The sequence below is a fragment of the Pundamilia nyererei genome, unplaced genomic scaffold (genome assembly GCF_000239375.1).
Source record: "Pundamilia nyererei isolate P.nyererei 1_Seehausen unplaced genomic scaffold, PunNye1.0 scaffold00019, whole genome shotgun sequence".
NCBI lineage: Eukaryota > Metazoa > Chordata > Actinopteri > Cichliformes > Cichlidae > Pundamilia > Pundamilia nyererei.
The window spans coordinates 2,038,161-2,054,550 of NW_005187420.1; the positions used below are offsets into that span (position 1 = coordinate 2,038,161).

The 16,390-nt window shown below is 42.4% G+C and overlaps 1 protein-coding gene across 2 annotated transcripts in view; it reads right to left on the bottom strand.

Annotated features, from left to right (window-relative positions):
- Positions 1 to 1,794: 1,794 nt before the first annotated feature.
- LOC102202452 (EMILIN-1-like) overlaps positions 1,795 to 16,390 on the bottom strand; it is a 29,095-nt gene continuing 14,499 nt past the window's right edge. The window contains exons 2-15 of one of the 2 annotated variants that reach the window (XM_005726328.1): positions 14,689 to 14,814; positions 14,350 to 14,597; positions 13,203 to 13,438; positions 12,901 to 13,074; positions 11,813 to 12,811; positions 9,853 to 10,186; positions 8,635 to 8,859; positions 8,305 to 8,550; positions 6,986 to 7,177; positions 6,414 to 6,434; positions 5,142 to 5,258; positions 4,501 to 4,518; positions 4,229 to 4,363; positions 1,795 to 3,856 (exon numbers count right to left, since the gene is read on the bottom strand). In XM_005726328.1, the coding sequence (XP_005726385.1) occupies positions 3,534 to 3,856; positions 4,229 to 4,363; positions 4,501 to 4,518; positions 5,142 to 5,258; positions 6,414 to 6,434; positions 6,986 to 7,177; positions 8,305 to 8,550; positions 8,635 to 8,859; positions 9,853 to 10,186; positions 11,813 to 12,811; positions 12,901 to 13,074; positions 13,203 to 13,438; positions 14,350 to 14,597; positions 14,689 to 14,814 (3,394 nt within the window). In that variant the 3' untranslated portion in view covers positions 1,795 to 3,533. The remainder of the gene's footprint in view (positions 3,857 to 4,228; positions 4,364 to 4,500; positions 4,519 to 5,141; positions 5,259 to 6,413; positions 6,435 to 6,985; positions 7,178 to 8,304; positions 8,551 to 8,634; positions 8,860 to 9,852; positions 10,187 to 11,812; positions 12,812 to 12,900; positions 13,075 to 13,202; positions 13,439 to 14,349; positions 14,598 to 14,688; positions 14,815 to 16,390) is intronic. The other variant, XM_005726329.1, reaches the window with a different exon arrangement.

A 16,390-nucleotide genomic window follows, 5' to 3' on the forward strand; every position in this document is an offset into this window, starting at 1 on the left:
TGCTGTGAAGAAGGTGGGAACCAGCGTATGGTGATATAAATATCTGCTGTCAGTTCCTCTGTGGGCTGTGGAGATGAACAGGTTACCGCTGTGAATCACATCATATTCAGTGACCAATGACGCTCAGATGAAGCTGTTCAACAAAGTGTTATTGATCTGCTGAGAGGTCAAAGATTCAAGGACAGGTGAAACATGTAACAGTGCGTGCTGTCCACACAGACTGTATATAAATAACATCCTCCAGTCTCTCCAGGTGAAAAGTGAAGCTGCTACAAAACCTGCATTCTTTATAATGTGCAGCAGGGGGCGACTCCTCTGGTTGGAAAAACATTTCAGTTGCTAATTGACCGTCAGCTGGCGGGATGCGGGGATCATGACAATTGTACATCTCTGTCTTTCTTTCACAGCGTTTATAACTCTGAGAATAACCAAAACTTACACAATGAACTTCATGTTTTATTCAGGATGATCTGAAACAATGAAACCATCAGGAAGGTGTTTAGCCAGGAGCTGTTCTCTCATAGACTGATACTGGAAGTCTTTGTACAACCCCAGGTATCAGCCTCTGATGGCCTTTAAAACAAACACAGGTTTAAGACACATGTGGCCTTTACAGTTAGGAGCCGGACAATACACTCATCTTTTATACTTTATATGATTACAACTCATGACTCAGCCCCACTGTTGACCTGACTGCCATGTTCCTTCCTCACCAGTGGTTTACTGGATCCAGTGACACATAGATGTCCTTCTCAGGAACCGGGCCTGAGAGACTTACAGTATGTCACCCTACACAACCAAGGGTGAACAGATTCAGGGCTATGCACATACTCACAGAGCTGGGGTTACCTCCGCTAACAGCTACTGTTTTGAGGAGGACTTTCTCTACAGGAGGGGTCTCAAACTTAAGCGAGCAGCAGGCCACGGCCACTTTTGTCTTCAAGTAGTACAAAAAAACAAACAAACAAATGAGAAAACACCCACAAATATTTCTGAAAATGTAGTGTTTTGTTTAAATTTCAAATATTGTCTGACCTGACAAAATTAAAATGCAGACATAAGCGTACACATTAGTTTTTGACTCTCACTGAACTAACACAGCCAGTCCCTCGACATGTTTGTGCTCTCTGATCATGTTGCCATCATATTACATCATTTTTATCTTTTTAAAGAACTTATTTTAACATTGCACTCAACAACAAACAAATTCTCCCTCACAAAAAAAGTAACTTCGACGGCCAAATTAAATTTCTTCAGGTCAAAATACAAGTAGGGGTGACATGGGCTACAAGTGGCCCCCGGGCTGCGAGTTTGAGACCCCTGCCGTACAGTCTTCCTGGATGGGCATGTTTTACCAGTGCATCTGCCCATTTATGTTTTAGTCATCTTAAAAGCTTTATCAGAAATTAAGCATTGCTCACTAAACAACTGTTCAACCGAAGGTAACATAAACAAGCTTATTATACATACACTCCTCATAGCATTCTTCTATATATCAGCCATGTCTGCATAAGCAAACGATAAGAGCAAGAGACCAAAAAATATGTTATCCTAATGTAAACAATGATCTGTAATAAATGTCTGGTTCTTTCACTGCCACAAATACAAAGTACAGAACCAAATGTGGATTATACTCGTAATAAAATGGCGAATGAATTTATTTCCTTCTGTGTGTCGAAGAAAAAACAGATCGTGCATCTGTAAGAGTTTGCTTGGTTTCTGGGTTTTAAAGCAAACAATATCTGTCTGCTGACAGTTAATGCTGTTTACTGAAATAACATTTAGACTGCAGGACTCGTTAATAGTAATTCTTTATTTTTACAAGTGGTGTTACTCTCTTTACTTAAGTACAGTACAATGTGGTATTATTACTTAGTAAAGGATCAAAATATTTCTTCCACCACTGTGCTTTTATGGTATTTCTTGACAGTAAGAAAATACGGAGTATTTCCATCCTTTAACGTTTGTCCATAAATGTGAAATTCTGTGATAAATATTTGTTAGAACATAAAAATTACAATAAAAACAAGAAAAAGTGCTGTTTAATATAAAAACATTCACAATGTGAACTCATCTCAGTTTAAAAAGAAAATCCACACAGATTGAAAATAGATAAACATTCTGCTGTTAGAAAGCATCAGAGCAAAAAAGCTTTCTTTGGTTTTCTTTCATCGTATGTAAAGTCACAACGTCTCATGTTGCCATGACGACCACTGACCTGTGAGGGTAGGGCATTGGGGTGGCGATGGGATATATCCCACCATCAGTAATAACAGATATCCAAAGATTCACCAGTCACAGGCACAGCTGTACGGAAAAGTCTGAGCAGTTTGTTTCTCTGTAATTAAGAATTTTGCATGTTAAGAGGCTTATTTTCAGTCTTTGTTTTGTTCCTTTTAAGCACTAAATCTACCTGGTTGCAGCAATGAAAAATATATTTCAAAGAGCGTGCTAGAAAAATTTCTATTTTCCACTTTCTGTTTTCGCCCCTCTTAAGGTAACAGCACGTATCCTTTCATTTTCTGGGGGATGACATTTTTCAATTTCCACTTAAAAATGATGAAGATCAAGAAAAAGAATCAACAGCACATCTGCTCAACAGAAAAGACGACGGAAACCCCCATCAGGGGGCAGGAGTGAAGGCTCATAAATCACTATTCAGCACTAAACATCATCCTCGTGGAAAACCTGACCCACCACCTGATTACATCTGTCAGCATCTAATGCCTGCAGAGCAACATCTGGACAAGACGGAGCGGTTGTGGCAGGAAGCGCTTCACAGGGGGAGTGGACTGAGTGGTGGGTACGAGTAACAGTGCATTAACATTTAAAGTCATGCTCATTTGCCCAGAAGGGGGCTTACATTTGATAAACATCCACTTTATCTCAACATCTACCGCTCTAATGATCGTTAACTGATATCTTTAATAGCATTTTTGTGACTTCACAAACTTTCTGTAGCACCGCCCTCAGTAAAAACTTTATGTGGCAGCCAATCATCTATAAATCATCAGAATGCTTGTTCACATTATTGCTGTAATGAGCTCTGCGGCCTATAGAGGGCACTAACAGCACGTTACACAGTTAAATCTGGAACTCTTCACCACATGCGTCGGTGTGTTTCCAGAGGCTTTCTAGTAGGAGGAAGCAGGTCTGGCAGGCATCAGCTTATCCTGGTTTACAGGGACGTCAGTTCTCACAGTGCTGCTCTGAGGTCAGACCATGTGACTACATCAGATCAGCTGACTGGGTTTATAGTAAATCCACTCTGGCATCCACATGAGAGGTGACGCAAAGCCTCCTCTGAAGAAAAAGTTTTCTGTGAAGTCTGTGTGATCTGTTAAAAACACGTTATACTGATGCTGAAATCAACCAGGAAGCTTCATCGAAAAACACTCTGTCATCAGTTCTCGATCACTCCCAAATTAGGAAGTGACATCATACTTTATGGACCCGTCTCCTGTGGGTTTGTCATGAATCTTAAACAGCGCTGTTCAGGTCCTCAGGCCTTCACCATAAATCGATATAAATGCTCACTTGTCTTCATACAGCAGCATGCCGTTGAAGATGGTGAGCGGCTCCACAGAGTGAGCCAGTTTGCCCATCACCAGGTCGATGCACACCGTGTCCTGAGTCTGCAGAGGCAGAATGATGCTGAAGACGGCCAGAGAGCCCGGGTTAACTTTAGCCTCGGCCACGGGGTTGTTCTCCAGGCCCTCAGGCTGATAGCCTCCAGAGTCCACGCGGGCCATGCCGTAGTTCGACTTTGACAGGACTGCCTCGATCTTTTCGTTCCTGTGACCTGTCAGGACGGCGCTGAAGTAGTAATTTCCATCTACAGGTGCAGTGAAGATACCTGCAGGGAACCGGTTCACACTATATTAAAGCAGAGATCAACCAGGAAATGTATGCATTAGTTTAATATGTAACAGGTTGTTTTTTTACATTCGTTAAGCTGCAGATGGCTTCAGTTCTGATCAAAACTAGGAAACTGTTTCTGAACTGGAGTTCAGTGATCATCAAACAACATCCTAATTTTTGACCTTTAAATATATCACTTTACTTCAGTTATTACAAACAGGAAGTAAATATGGACATAAAATAACATCAAAGTAATTTATAGGTTAATTATCGACATCAACACAATGCCAGGAGAAGATTAGAGTCCGAACTCTTAACCCTGTGACTAGTGGACAACCTGCAGATGCAAGCCTCTGTTCGTGCTCACCTGTTCTCGGGTTGTAGAAATTTCCTTCGTTGACAAAGACCTTGTCAAAGACGATGGTTCCTGCTCTGTCCATGGGGGCAGTTAAAGCAGCAGAGAACGACAATTTGGGGATTTGAGCATCAGCGCCAGGAAGGCCTGAGAAGATACAAAGACACAGTGAGACACACACACCGCTCTGCAGAGAGAAACAAACAAAAGCCAGATCACAGTGAAAACACTGCACACAACTGTTCTTCTACTTCAGCCGGTTTTTCTCTTAATTAAAGACGTACCTGTTTCCCCTTTGGGACCTGCAAGAAACCAGAGGACATGTTTAGTGGAATAATAAAAAGGTGCAACAATAAAACCCAAAGCAACCAGTTAACAGTGTGTTTAACTTCAAATAGAAGTGAGAAAGGAAACAAAAAGAAACATGTCGGCTGTTTGCTTTGCTGAAGATGAACATTCATCAGCCTCCAATGATGCCTCTGACTTCCTCAAGAATTTTCAGGTTACAGTAAAACAAATGTTACGTCCAAAATGCTGACTTTAACTAATTTTATTACAAGCAAATTATCTTGTACAAAGTACTTGATGGTAAATTTAAATTTACTTGATTGGTGCCCATTCAGTTTATACCAAACCCATTTTTCCTCATGATAATTTGTTTGTATAAATAAACATTTGATTTATTATTTTATATATTTCAGTTGCTTTTTGCTCAAAATTATTGCTTACTGTTTACTAAGGGTGAAAATCATTGTTTTTGAGTGTAGTGAGCTTTTAGCATGTACTTTTAATGTGAAAAAACAAACAGGAAGTAGTGAAAAAAATATGATTTTAGGTATGTTAGCTGGCTTAGTAATAGCTTTACTCACGACTTTTAGTCTTCCTGTATATCACACACTCTATAAATGTAAAATATCCATCTCACCGGGTGGGCCAATTTCTCCTTGTGGTCCTGGAAATCCAGGGGGCCCTGGGAGGCCAGGCAGCCCATTGAAGCCTCGTTCTCCTGGGTGTCCTTGAGGTCCTGGTGGGCCTGGTGGGCCTGTGCAATGACACAAACCTTCAGCTTTATTGTAACATTTTAGTCATCCTGAAATTTTAGACTTCTCCTGGACTTGACTGGATATGAAGCCAACAGACTTTAAAATGTTAGAAAGCTTCGTTATATTCACCCAGTAATTCAAGCGCAATCATTCGTTACTGTTCATTAAGTTCACTGGAGAAAGGGAAGCTGAAGGGTTTAGTTTCAAAACAGTCTTTTACAGCTCACTTGGCATTAATATTTAATGACACGGAACAACAGACGACACACTGAAGACAAAATCTGCAGGTTTAGTTCAAGCTGTTGTTTGTTGGCTGCTGATGCATCATCAAACAGATCCACAGTGAAATAAAATAAATGTTACGAGTTGCAAAGTGCAATAATAAAGTTCTACTGCTCTGTCTATAAAAGTAAAAATAAAAACCTCGCAGCCTCTTCCAACCTAGCAATCTTTCCTTCAAGGTCCTCTCCTTGAGCAGCCGTGCACCGCCTCCAACATGACTGCTATTTTTAGATTTCACAGCAACCCTTCAACCTGAATTTTATTTGGGGAAAAGAGGATGAAGTCATAGGCAAATAGGGTAGGTGGTGGGCAAAAGTCACTTTACCTTCTGCCTTCTTGCGCGCTACACAAAGTCAATTCACAACATTACAGATGAACTCTGCTTTGGAGGTTTCACTCTGGGGGATAAATTCATGCTGCACAAGTCCACGAATGTGAAGAAAGAAGCCAACAAAACAAGAGCACAGTCCTGGCGGATCTTCTTGTTAATATAAAGATCACAAGTGTGCTCTCTAAATACGTTCAATGTGAAATTGCACTAGGAATGAGGTCAAAATGAGCCTTCAGGAGGAAAATTTAAAAATAGAAGCTGAGCAGGAAGCGGTCCAGAGGTGCAGAAAGAGGTGACCTTTGAAGGAAAAGATGCCACATTTAAGTTTTTATTTTTTCATACGTGGAGCTGTGGATACTATTATTATTATTATTACTATTATTATTAGTTTTCACAATCCAGGCACATATTCCAAGTGGAAACAGAGAACAACAAACAACATGTACATCTGACAAACTCTGGAGTTTCCTCTGGATCTGATGACATCACAAACTCCCTTTTAGCTTTGCAGTTAGTGAGTAAATCAAAAGAGCATTCAAACCTCTGCTGAGCAGTGCCGGGCCTAGAAAACAAAACACCATGAACGTACTTTCTCACAGTTTTGGCTTACGTGCGTTGTGTTTTTTTTCTGAATCATTATTGTGAAACCCTCCAGTTTATTCTGAGTACTGCTTGATTCGTCCTGCAGAGGGCAGAAAGTTACTGAAAACGTTTACTGTACTTCAGGAACTTCATCAAACGTCTCTGACAAATATCTTTGCGCTTTATATTAATAACATAACTGAGCAGCTCATCCTGTACATTTACTTTCACATGTGGTAAACTGTAGTAAACACGGAGAAGCTTCACCTTTCATCAGTCTATCTATATCAGATATCCTTGTGAGGATTTCAGCACATCAGGATGTTAATAAATATCTAATCTAAGAGATCTAAGTCTGTCTGAGAGCACTGTTGTAATGATTGGTGGTCCCCAAGACAAAGTCAGTACATCAAGCCAATAAAAACCCTGCAACCCTCTTTTCATGTTATTCAGATCAGAGCGGAGCTGTGCTGAGAAATCACACTGTAGCTGAAAACCCCCCAAACAGAATCAGAGGAAGGAGCAGCTCACCCGTCAGGTCATGCTCTGACAAACCCTGCAGGTCTCGGGAGACCTGGTTCAAGCTCGAGTTCAGGTTCTTCACTCTGCTGTGGATGTCGTCCTGGCCGTTCTGGATAAAGTCCAGCAGACCTCCATGACGGATAACGGTGTCATTCAGACCAGAAACACACGTCCACAAACTCGAAACGTGTTTGTTCAGTCCTAAACACGGAAAACATCAAAACACCAAAATCAGCACGAGGAACATATGTTCGTCTTTCTCGTGTAACATGACACACTTGGTACGCGGCAGTACCCTCAATTTTTTCCTCACGTCATCTCATCCAGTTGAGGACGTCAGGACAGAAAAAACACAGTGAAAGATGTTTCCAGAGAAATGAGAAGCTCACTTTCTCCGAATTCCAGCTGAAGAACTCACTTTCTGACCACAGCAACACAGCTGGAGCACAGCTGCATCAGCTGTCGGTCCGCAGCACGATTGGAGTTTTTATTTGCACATATTGGGCACTGTAGTGTCCCAGTAAGGACACGGTGCCAGCCCGGTGTTGTAAATATATCCTGCAACATGTAAGTACATAGAGTGTACACAAAGATGAACTACTGTTATATCCATCTGGTTTATTATGTTTAGCAAAAAGTAGTTACTTTAATTAGCGGAAGTGATAACTAGCAGACAGGTAAACATTCTAGCTGCAACTCAGAGTAGTATCTATACCAGGGAAAGATGGAGTAAACATCCTTTCTATTCAGATACACGGGTTAGAAAAAACCCAACATAATCTCCTCTTCCTGAATTATTGTCCTGCTTATTCACAATGCAAGTCTACATGGAAAAACAATTTCTCATGAACGATGAAACTGTTTTTATTTTTCCTTGATTGATTTCTTTTTATACCCGATTTCAATATGTTCTCCATGTTGAATCATCTGAACCTCAGTGAGGCACGGAGACACCGGCACACATGTTGTGTTTGTTACCAGCTCAAATACAAGATGAAAACACATGATAGGCTTTTTAAAGGAAGAGTAAACATAGTAGTAAACATTAGGGCGCTCGTGGCTCAAGAGTTAGCAGTTTGTCTTGTAATCGGAAGGTTGCCGGTTCGAGCCCCGGGTCGGACAGTCTTGGTCGTTGTGTCCTTGGGCAAGACACTTCACCTGCCGCCTACTGGTGATGGCCAGAGATGGCGTCAGTCTGCCCCAGGGAAGCTGTGGCTACAACTGTAGCTTGAATGAATGGTGGAAGTGTAAAGTGCTTTGAGGGCCTCGAAAAGCGCTATATAAATGCAATCCATTATTATAGACACGACCATCAAAATGAACCATACCTTCCTTGATTTTGAGGATGGAGTCAGAGACCCCATCCAGTCGTCCGCAAACTCCCTCCAGCTTCGACAGCCTCTTCTCAAGCCCGTCTCCAGACCTCTTACAGTCTCCCATCTCAAGCACTGTACTCTCAAATCGCCGAATGTCCCTGTCCATCTTATCCAGACGATTCCGGTTGTCTTCGATGTGCTCTGTCAGCTCCTGCTGGACTTTGTCTATCTCAGAGATGATCTTATCCTTAGTATTTCCTGTCAGGATTTAGAGGGTGACAGAGTGAACACTAGCTGGAGGCATTTAATGCAAAGCTATGTTTGTTCCCGAGCTCGGCTCACCGAGGTCCGTGATGACGCTGTCGTGTTTCTGCACCGTGTGCTCCAGACCCTTCAGGGTGTCGTTGATGGAGCTGAAGGTGAGGATGACATTGGACAGTTCGCCCTGCAGCGTTTTCAGGTGGTTATTGTTGATACCTTCATTCACGCTATGGCCATCTAAAGGCTTCGCAGGATCCAGCGGTCCACTGTTGTCATCTGTGCCACCAGGTCTAGCATGATCAACACCTATTGGGGATTGAATTTGCCTATGAATTATGTGTTCAAGTGGTAAAAACAAAAATATCTATTTAATTAAACTTTGCTTTACAGGATTTTTTTTCCCCTTAAAATATGTTGATGCTTGAAAAAATCAGTATCAGAAATGACTGTATTTTGGTCAGGTAGCACTCAGGAGCTCACTATCAGCTCATCACAGCAGCTCCACCATCAGAGCGAAACATGCAAATAACATGTCTTCAGACGCAAATAAAAGAGGCCTCTAATGCAGGACACCCTGGTGCATAACTGCAGTTCAACACGTTGAAATAAGAAGACGCATTTCATCTTTGTAGATTATTCAAATGCAGATGATTCGACATAGCTGAATCCTCTTAATTCATCTTTTATTTACTTAGCTGTAGTTTTCACACTGAAACAGCAGTGCTTGGCCACATACTGAAAAGACTCCAGAATATTCCTTCTGCAGACTCATCTCTGCGGTCACAGGATTATGAATACGGGGTGGAATTCAATTTTGGATATGACTGTGCTGTAGACAGTTTCAAGATGCAGTGCTAAAAATCACAGCGGGGGATAAATGTTTATATTTTTATATCTCCACCAGGGATAGAAATAATTTAACACAGGGACAGAAATGTAGTGAGGAAAATGCCCCATTCCACCCAGCAAATCCCTGAGTATTACATCAGAAGAAACTTTGAGCAGACATAATAGACAAGCTGTTCATGGACATCCTGTTAGAGCTCTGTCTGCCCTGTGTGAAAAACAGACAATTAAAACTGCCCACAGGATTCTTCAAGATCCCTCACATATTTTACATTCTGTGTTCGAGTGGCTCCCATCTGTGTCCAGGATTTAGGACACAGAGAAAGAGAGGCAATTTTGTCCCTACAGCGGTCCAGACTCTGAACTCTGACCCTTTCCTGCCCCAGTATTACATCCCTACCAGTTCTACCAGGAGATGAGGTTAAGTTAAAAAAAACAAAAAACAGATCTGACCTGTGGTCATGTCCGGGTTGCTCTTGCATTGGTTGGTGCACCTCCTGACATCATCCCTCAGAACACTGACTTCACTCTGCAGGACTGAGCACATCTGGAAGCAGCTGTCTCCCTCTGAATCCAGTCTGTTCTGGATTCTGTTGATGTGGTTCTGAATATTGGATAGCGCATTCTGGGAATAATTCTTCATCTTCTGCAGCTCTTCCTCCACCTTCCCGCACAGCTCGCAGTCCTCGCCCAGCATCTCCACCACTGTCACGATTCGGTTAAAGTGTTCTCCGTGATCACCGGTCAGGGCTTTGATTTTACCGACGTCATCGGTCAGGTCCAAAACCTGGTTATTGATTTAAATATTAACAAATGAGATGACTGCATAGTCACAAAATCTGAGCTTCTTTGACACAAAAGTCAGTTTATAATCCACACATCACAGTTTTAATTTAAGTGTGTTGATTAATATTACAAACTTTGCGAAATAAGATAAAGGTGAAGATAAAAAACATCCAACCAAGCAGCAACTTTTAGGAATAAAAAAAACCCACAAAATAAAATCTGCCAAAAAACAAACTGCAGTTCCTCAGAATGGCCACTGGAGGCAATGTTAAAATTCCCAACTCTACAGCAGAAAAACATGTCTACAGCCCAGTTTAATAAATCCGGTCGTTAAGTCTGACGTCACTAGCCGTGTCTGGGCCTAAACTCCGCTGCAGGTCCATATATCAAACGATCACTATGTCATTACTGAGAGTTGAAAAACTGTCTAAAGTCTTTTATCTTTAATGAAATGATCAGCGTTCTGCTCTACCAGGTGTAACAATTGAGTTTAACATCCAGGCATCCATGAAAACGGAATTTATGACATTTAGAAGTTAGCAGGGAGTTAGCTCGCTAGCTTCTATCTAAATACAATATAGCATGTCCTGACTGCGGGGTTTTGGAAACAAATTAAAACGTACAGCTCTGTTATCACTTCCAACATAAATGAAGACAGAAAACTAAACAGCAGTGACGTTTGTAGGGTTACTGAAGTTGGGCTAGCTGGTATTTAATGATGTGCTACGTGACCGCTAGCGACACAGCTATGTTAGCATAATATAAACAAGCTAACTTTTTTTCCACTCGATAAAAGTTAACGTGAGTGTTCTCGGTGGTCAGGAACAAATGTAATCGCATGGCAGGATGCTGTAAAAGGACCAAACTTCAGCCAGGAGAACAACTGAGATAATCCATCCACAATACGAGGTTAGTCATTCCTATACTGCTGCATGGGCTGGGCTGTAGTTACATCCTAAGGTTTTAAAAACTGAGCTTAAATAAATGATTAGCGGTAATAAAACCCGAGGGAGGTCAACAGTGATCACTGACTGTTTTAGGAGCTTTTTGAGATTAAATAGAAGAAAATACAAAACATTAAACATGTTAACAACACAAAAGCCATATTAAACGCAGACTACTTTAGACCCGGAAGTAGGATTCGTCACGTCATCACTTAACGACCGGATAGTGTCAGTCTATACAGCTAGCTTACTTCTTCGTAACATCTCTGTGGGGTCTTTTTTTAATGAATAACCCCTTTAAAGTTTAAAGTTATACAGCATTTTGGGTGGGACCACTTCAACTAGCACAGAAATGCTAACAGAGGTGACCGTGAAAGCTAGCTGTCTGCTAAACTTCATGTCAGCTAATTGAGGTCACTAAACCCACCCTCTCAATCCTGTTCGAGCTGTTGGTGCCTTTTGGAGCTTTTAAAATAACATTATTTTGAATAATAAGACTTTCAGTTGCACATCAAGAGTCTTTGAGTTATTGTGAAAAATGATTTTCTTTGGCTCAGGAGTCCAATCTAGTCGATGCGCTATAATGTTAAGGTGTTTATACAGAGGACATTTATTTGAACATGTAAGGAATTCTTAATCTGTCCTGTAATTATTTGTTGTGCTGAGCCAGATGCGTGACTCACCTTGTCATACAGAGAGTCTCCGGACATCGACAGGTCTTTGAGTTGAGTGTTGAAATGTCGAATCTGATCCTCGTTAGCCACCACTCTCCACTCCAGAGACTTCTTGGTTGAATTGTCTCTTTCTCCTCCCGTTCCCGGTAATCCTCCCCCGGTACCTCCCCAGCGTCCTCCTCCCCCTGTACTTCCTCCTCCTCCGGCTCCCCACGTCCCACCTCCATCCCCTCTGTTACCCCCCTCTTTTCCTTCTCCTGTTGATCCACCCCCTTCTGCTCCCCAACTTCCACCTCCATATCCCCCGTCACCTCTCCCTCTTCCTTCTCCTCCTCCTCCTTGTTCAGACGCTACACAGCCACACTTCTCCAGCCTCCAGTTCATTTGAGAGGTGGTGTTTTCTAGTTTCGACAGCCGCTTGTCATGATCACTTATGCTGTCCTTGACCTGTTCCACGTCCAGCTCCACGTCTGTGATCCTGTCGGCCTGGTCATCAAACCGCTCCAGAAACACGGACCTCAGCTCGTCCAGTTCTCTGTGGAAGTAGTCTTTCACGTCGTTCTCCAAGTATGAGCAGCTCTCTTCGGTTTTCTGCATAGTGCTGTTGACCCGTCGCTCCAGATCCTTCAATCGGTTGTTCAGGTGTTCCTCTGTTATCATGGCATCCCTACCATGCCCGCCAGTTTCACCACCAACAGGTAACCCTTGTCCTCTGGACCCAGTGTTTTCGCTGCTACTGGTGCCACCTTGTCCGCTGAGCTCCCTGTCCAGGCGGTTCTGCAGAATATCAAAGTTCTCAGAGGCCGTGCTGATCTTGCGTTCAGCATCAGTTACGCGATCTTGGAGGTCACTGATGATGTCGCAACATCCCTGTGAACGCACTACGTCCCGCCGCAGCCCGTCCAGGCTCTGCCGATACTGGACGTCCATGGCGTTCATCTGCTTCTCCAGAGCTCGAATCCTCTCACGGTCCTGCTGCTGCTGTTTGCGCAGATCCTCCACACCCGCCTGAAAACATCCAGCAGTAAATTTAATCTTACTGAAAAACACCGGCTAGAAAGATTTTGGAATATCGGCTTATTAAAGTTGTCTGATACCTGGCAGGAGGAGCAGGACAGCGACACTCTCCTCTCCAACTCGCTCAGGATCTCCTCCTTCATTGAGTTCAGCCGTCCTTCACTTAACGATCCTCCAGACACACCTCCCCCCAACTCATTACCTTTCCCGTTCACCAGATGGTTGTTGATGCTGACCAGGGTTTTATCGTGAGCCTGTTGAAGGTGAAACAGTTTCTGATTAAAACACCAGCACAAACACAAACAGCATAACACATCTTTTCCTGTTTTAGCTTCTTTACTCAGTCCACATAACCTCCCAGTAAAGCTGAAAACCAGCTCACCTGTGTGCGGTTGTCCAGCTGGTCCAGTTTGGTCTGAATGCTGTGAATCGTCTCTTTAATCTCGGGCTGAGCGGCATCCGCAGGGTTTCTCCCTCCTGAGCTTCCTCCACCAAGTCCATTCCTGCCGCCCTCCTCCTGTAAGCGCTCATTCATGGTGCTCATGGTGGACTGAAGGTCCTGGAGATTTTTTGTAAGACTGCGGATCTTCTCCTCCAGCTGTCTCATCTTCTCGTTGTCTGCTCGTTAAGGAAAGAAATGAAGCGGTTACAGAAACTCTTAATAAAATAAAAGAGTTTCTCTTTTATTTCCATTTTTATCATTCTTTAGAATAGACAGAATCCTGTCACGGCACCAAGAGACACTTTCAGTCAAAGTTTTTATTTCACACATTAAACAAACAGCTGCTGAGAATTTCCAGCAGTAGCTTCCTGACAGCAGTCACCACTGTCACACACAACCAGCTGCTTCTTTTACACAAATGCAAGCTTTGGTTGCTTTCACACTTCTCACATCTCTTGGAAAAAGATGCTTCTGCATGAAGATATCATATCATAAGTCTTTTACTGACTAATTAGATGATGGTGTTTCACTGGCAAAGCTAGTGCCCCTGTTTGAAAAACAAAGGAGACATGTGGTCAGCACTTTGTTACTGAGAACCGAGTTCCATTTTCTCCTTTTTGCGAGCAGCTTTTAGCCGTTTGGTCGAATAGTGATTGATTTACGAAGTGAACTGGCTCTCACCAGAAGAAGTGAGCAAAGGCTGCAGATTAGTTTTGATCGACTAATATCGGATGCTACTGTTTGCTGCAGCTTGCTGATGATTACTGAGATGACAGCAAAGAGAGAAAATAAAGAACGATTCAGTGCACGATTGAGTTCCTGCTTCAGCTCTGGTTTTTATTGAGTCCATCTGGGTCTGGTGTCGAATGTTAAGCCGTGTTAGATCCTAAGAACAGGGAGAATCTCACTGGGAATTCTCATAAAAGGAATCTCCGCTGGTTTTTAAAGTGTCTACATTCAGTCCCATCTCATGGTGCAGCAGATGGACTGAGGATGTGCGTCTTTGTCTTCATGCACTCCAGCCACAGCTTTTCTTTAAACTGCCGAACTTCATGTGAATAAAAGAACAAAATGAAAATCCACTCACCCGCGTTTCCTCCAGACTGTCCAGATCCAGAACTGCCTCCCCCATAACTATGCCCTCCTCCACCTTGTCCACTGGTCGTCCCCCCTCCCTGTCCGGGCTGAGGTCTGGTGGTGGATATCTGAGTCCCTCCTCCACCAACTGGACCAATGTTGCAGTCTGCTCCACTGTAACCATGGCAACACTTCCAGTCCATCTCTGTCACCATTTTGTAGGCGACTTTGTAGCGCGGCCTCATGTAGGTCCGATAACTGCAGAGAACCAGGACGAGCACAAACTGATGACTCTGATTCACACACTATGTGTGTGTGTGTATGAGTGTGTGTGAGGGTGTGTACTCACACCACCACCCGGCTGCACTGTCCACTCCCCCAGCTGCAGGGATGATAATCAGGCTTCACGTAGGTTTCAACTCCATCCTCAACCACACAACTCACCGTCTTTGTGACCACAAACGCACACCAGTTCCTGTTAGACACACAAATATAACAGTAGAATCACAAAATGAGACAATCCCAACAATCAGGACGGAATACAAAACTCAGGAGTGAGAAGACAAAAGTCAGTGACATGCAGTAGTGGATGTAACATGAGTAGAGATGGAGAAAAGCTCAGTGAATCATGATAAGTCCCTCAGCAGCCTGAGCCTATAGCAGGAGAAGGGAGGGTTCAGTATCACCCGATCCAGCCCCGACTATAAGCTTTATCAAAAAGATCTTAAAGCAGAGATGTCTGTCTCCTGAACCCAAACTGGGAGCTGGTCCCACAGGAGAAGAGCCTGATCTCTGTTTTACTTCTGGAAACTCTAGAAACCAAAACGAAGCTCGCACTCTGAGAGTGAAGTGCTGTGACATCCTTAAGACCTCACAGCACATAACACAGTGTTACACTTTCATACATAAATGCTATGTTTAACGGTAAACCCACAAGCAGAATCTTAATAGAGCTTTGTAAAGGAGGTACTACACGTAATATTTACCCATGATTTGGGCAACCGTTAATGAAGCAAAATCTTACAGCCAACATGAGCGACGCAACATCAAAAGCATAAAAATAACATGCACTCCCTTGAAATACCGTTATCATAAAATAAAATAAAGGGAAACGTTCCTAAATGTCATAGTTTAGAGAACTCAAGTCAGACATAGAACAAAAGGTGAGCCTTTAATTCAGACTGAACACAAAGCAACAAAGTCCAAAATTTGAAACCATCAAAAATCCCCAAACCAACAACAGCAGATATGCTGACGAGCAGAAGAAAGGACTGTGTAAAAGCAGAGGGCTGATTCGGCGACTGGAGACCGGAGGCACAGCTCAACACAGAAAAATCAGGCAGAGCAAGGAAGTAAAACCAACACAGGAAACAGACGATAACTAACCTTTAAAGTTAAACTGGGATCCAAGAGTCACACACTATACACGGAAATGAGAAGATTCACATAAAACATGAAAACAGAGACAAGAGAACGCTGGAGGACGAAGACACAGAAAGATAAGACAACGAGAGAGGAACAGATAGGGAAGACTGAAGACACAAACCAGAAGCTGGTAATCAAAACGCCACAGAAACACAAATAACACAACGAGAACTAAAGCTTAAAATTATTAGAATGATAATGAAACAAAACAGGAATCGCAAAGTCTAGAAGACATTAATTAAAAACTACAATTTCATGCTGGAGGGTTTGTGAATCCAAACAGAAACCAAAACCACCACGACAGTAATGTGACGATCAGATAATCAGTTTTTGGCTTCTTTAAGTTAAGTTAAACTTAAAATGTTAGTTTAAGTAATAGGTGAATATTTTCTTGACCAAGTTCTTTCAGCTAACAAACTCAAATATCTCTTAATAATATTTCTATATATTTCTGCAATATTTCTTACAGATAGTGTTGGATAAGATGCTGGTGATGATCAGATAAATTAAGTGATGATATTTGATGTTTAAATTGTGTGCATTCCCCCAAAAGCATAAAAGTATTTTCATATATTTTATATCCAAGCATATGATAAAAGAATAGTTTCTCTTGAAGCTGTGTACAC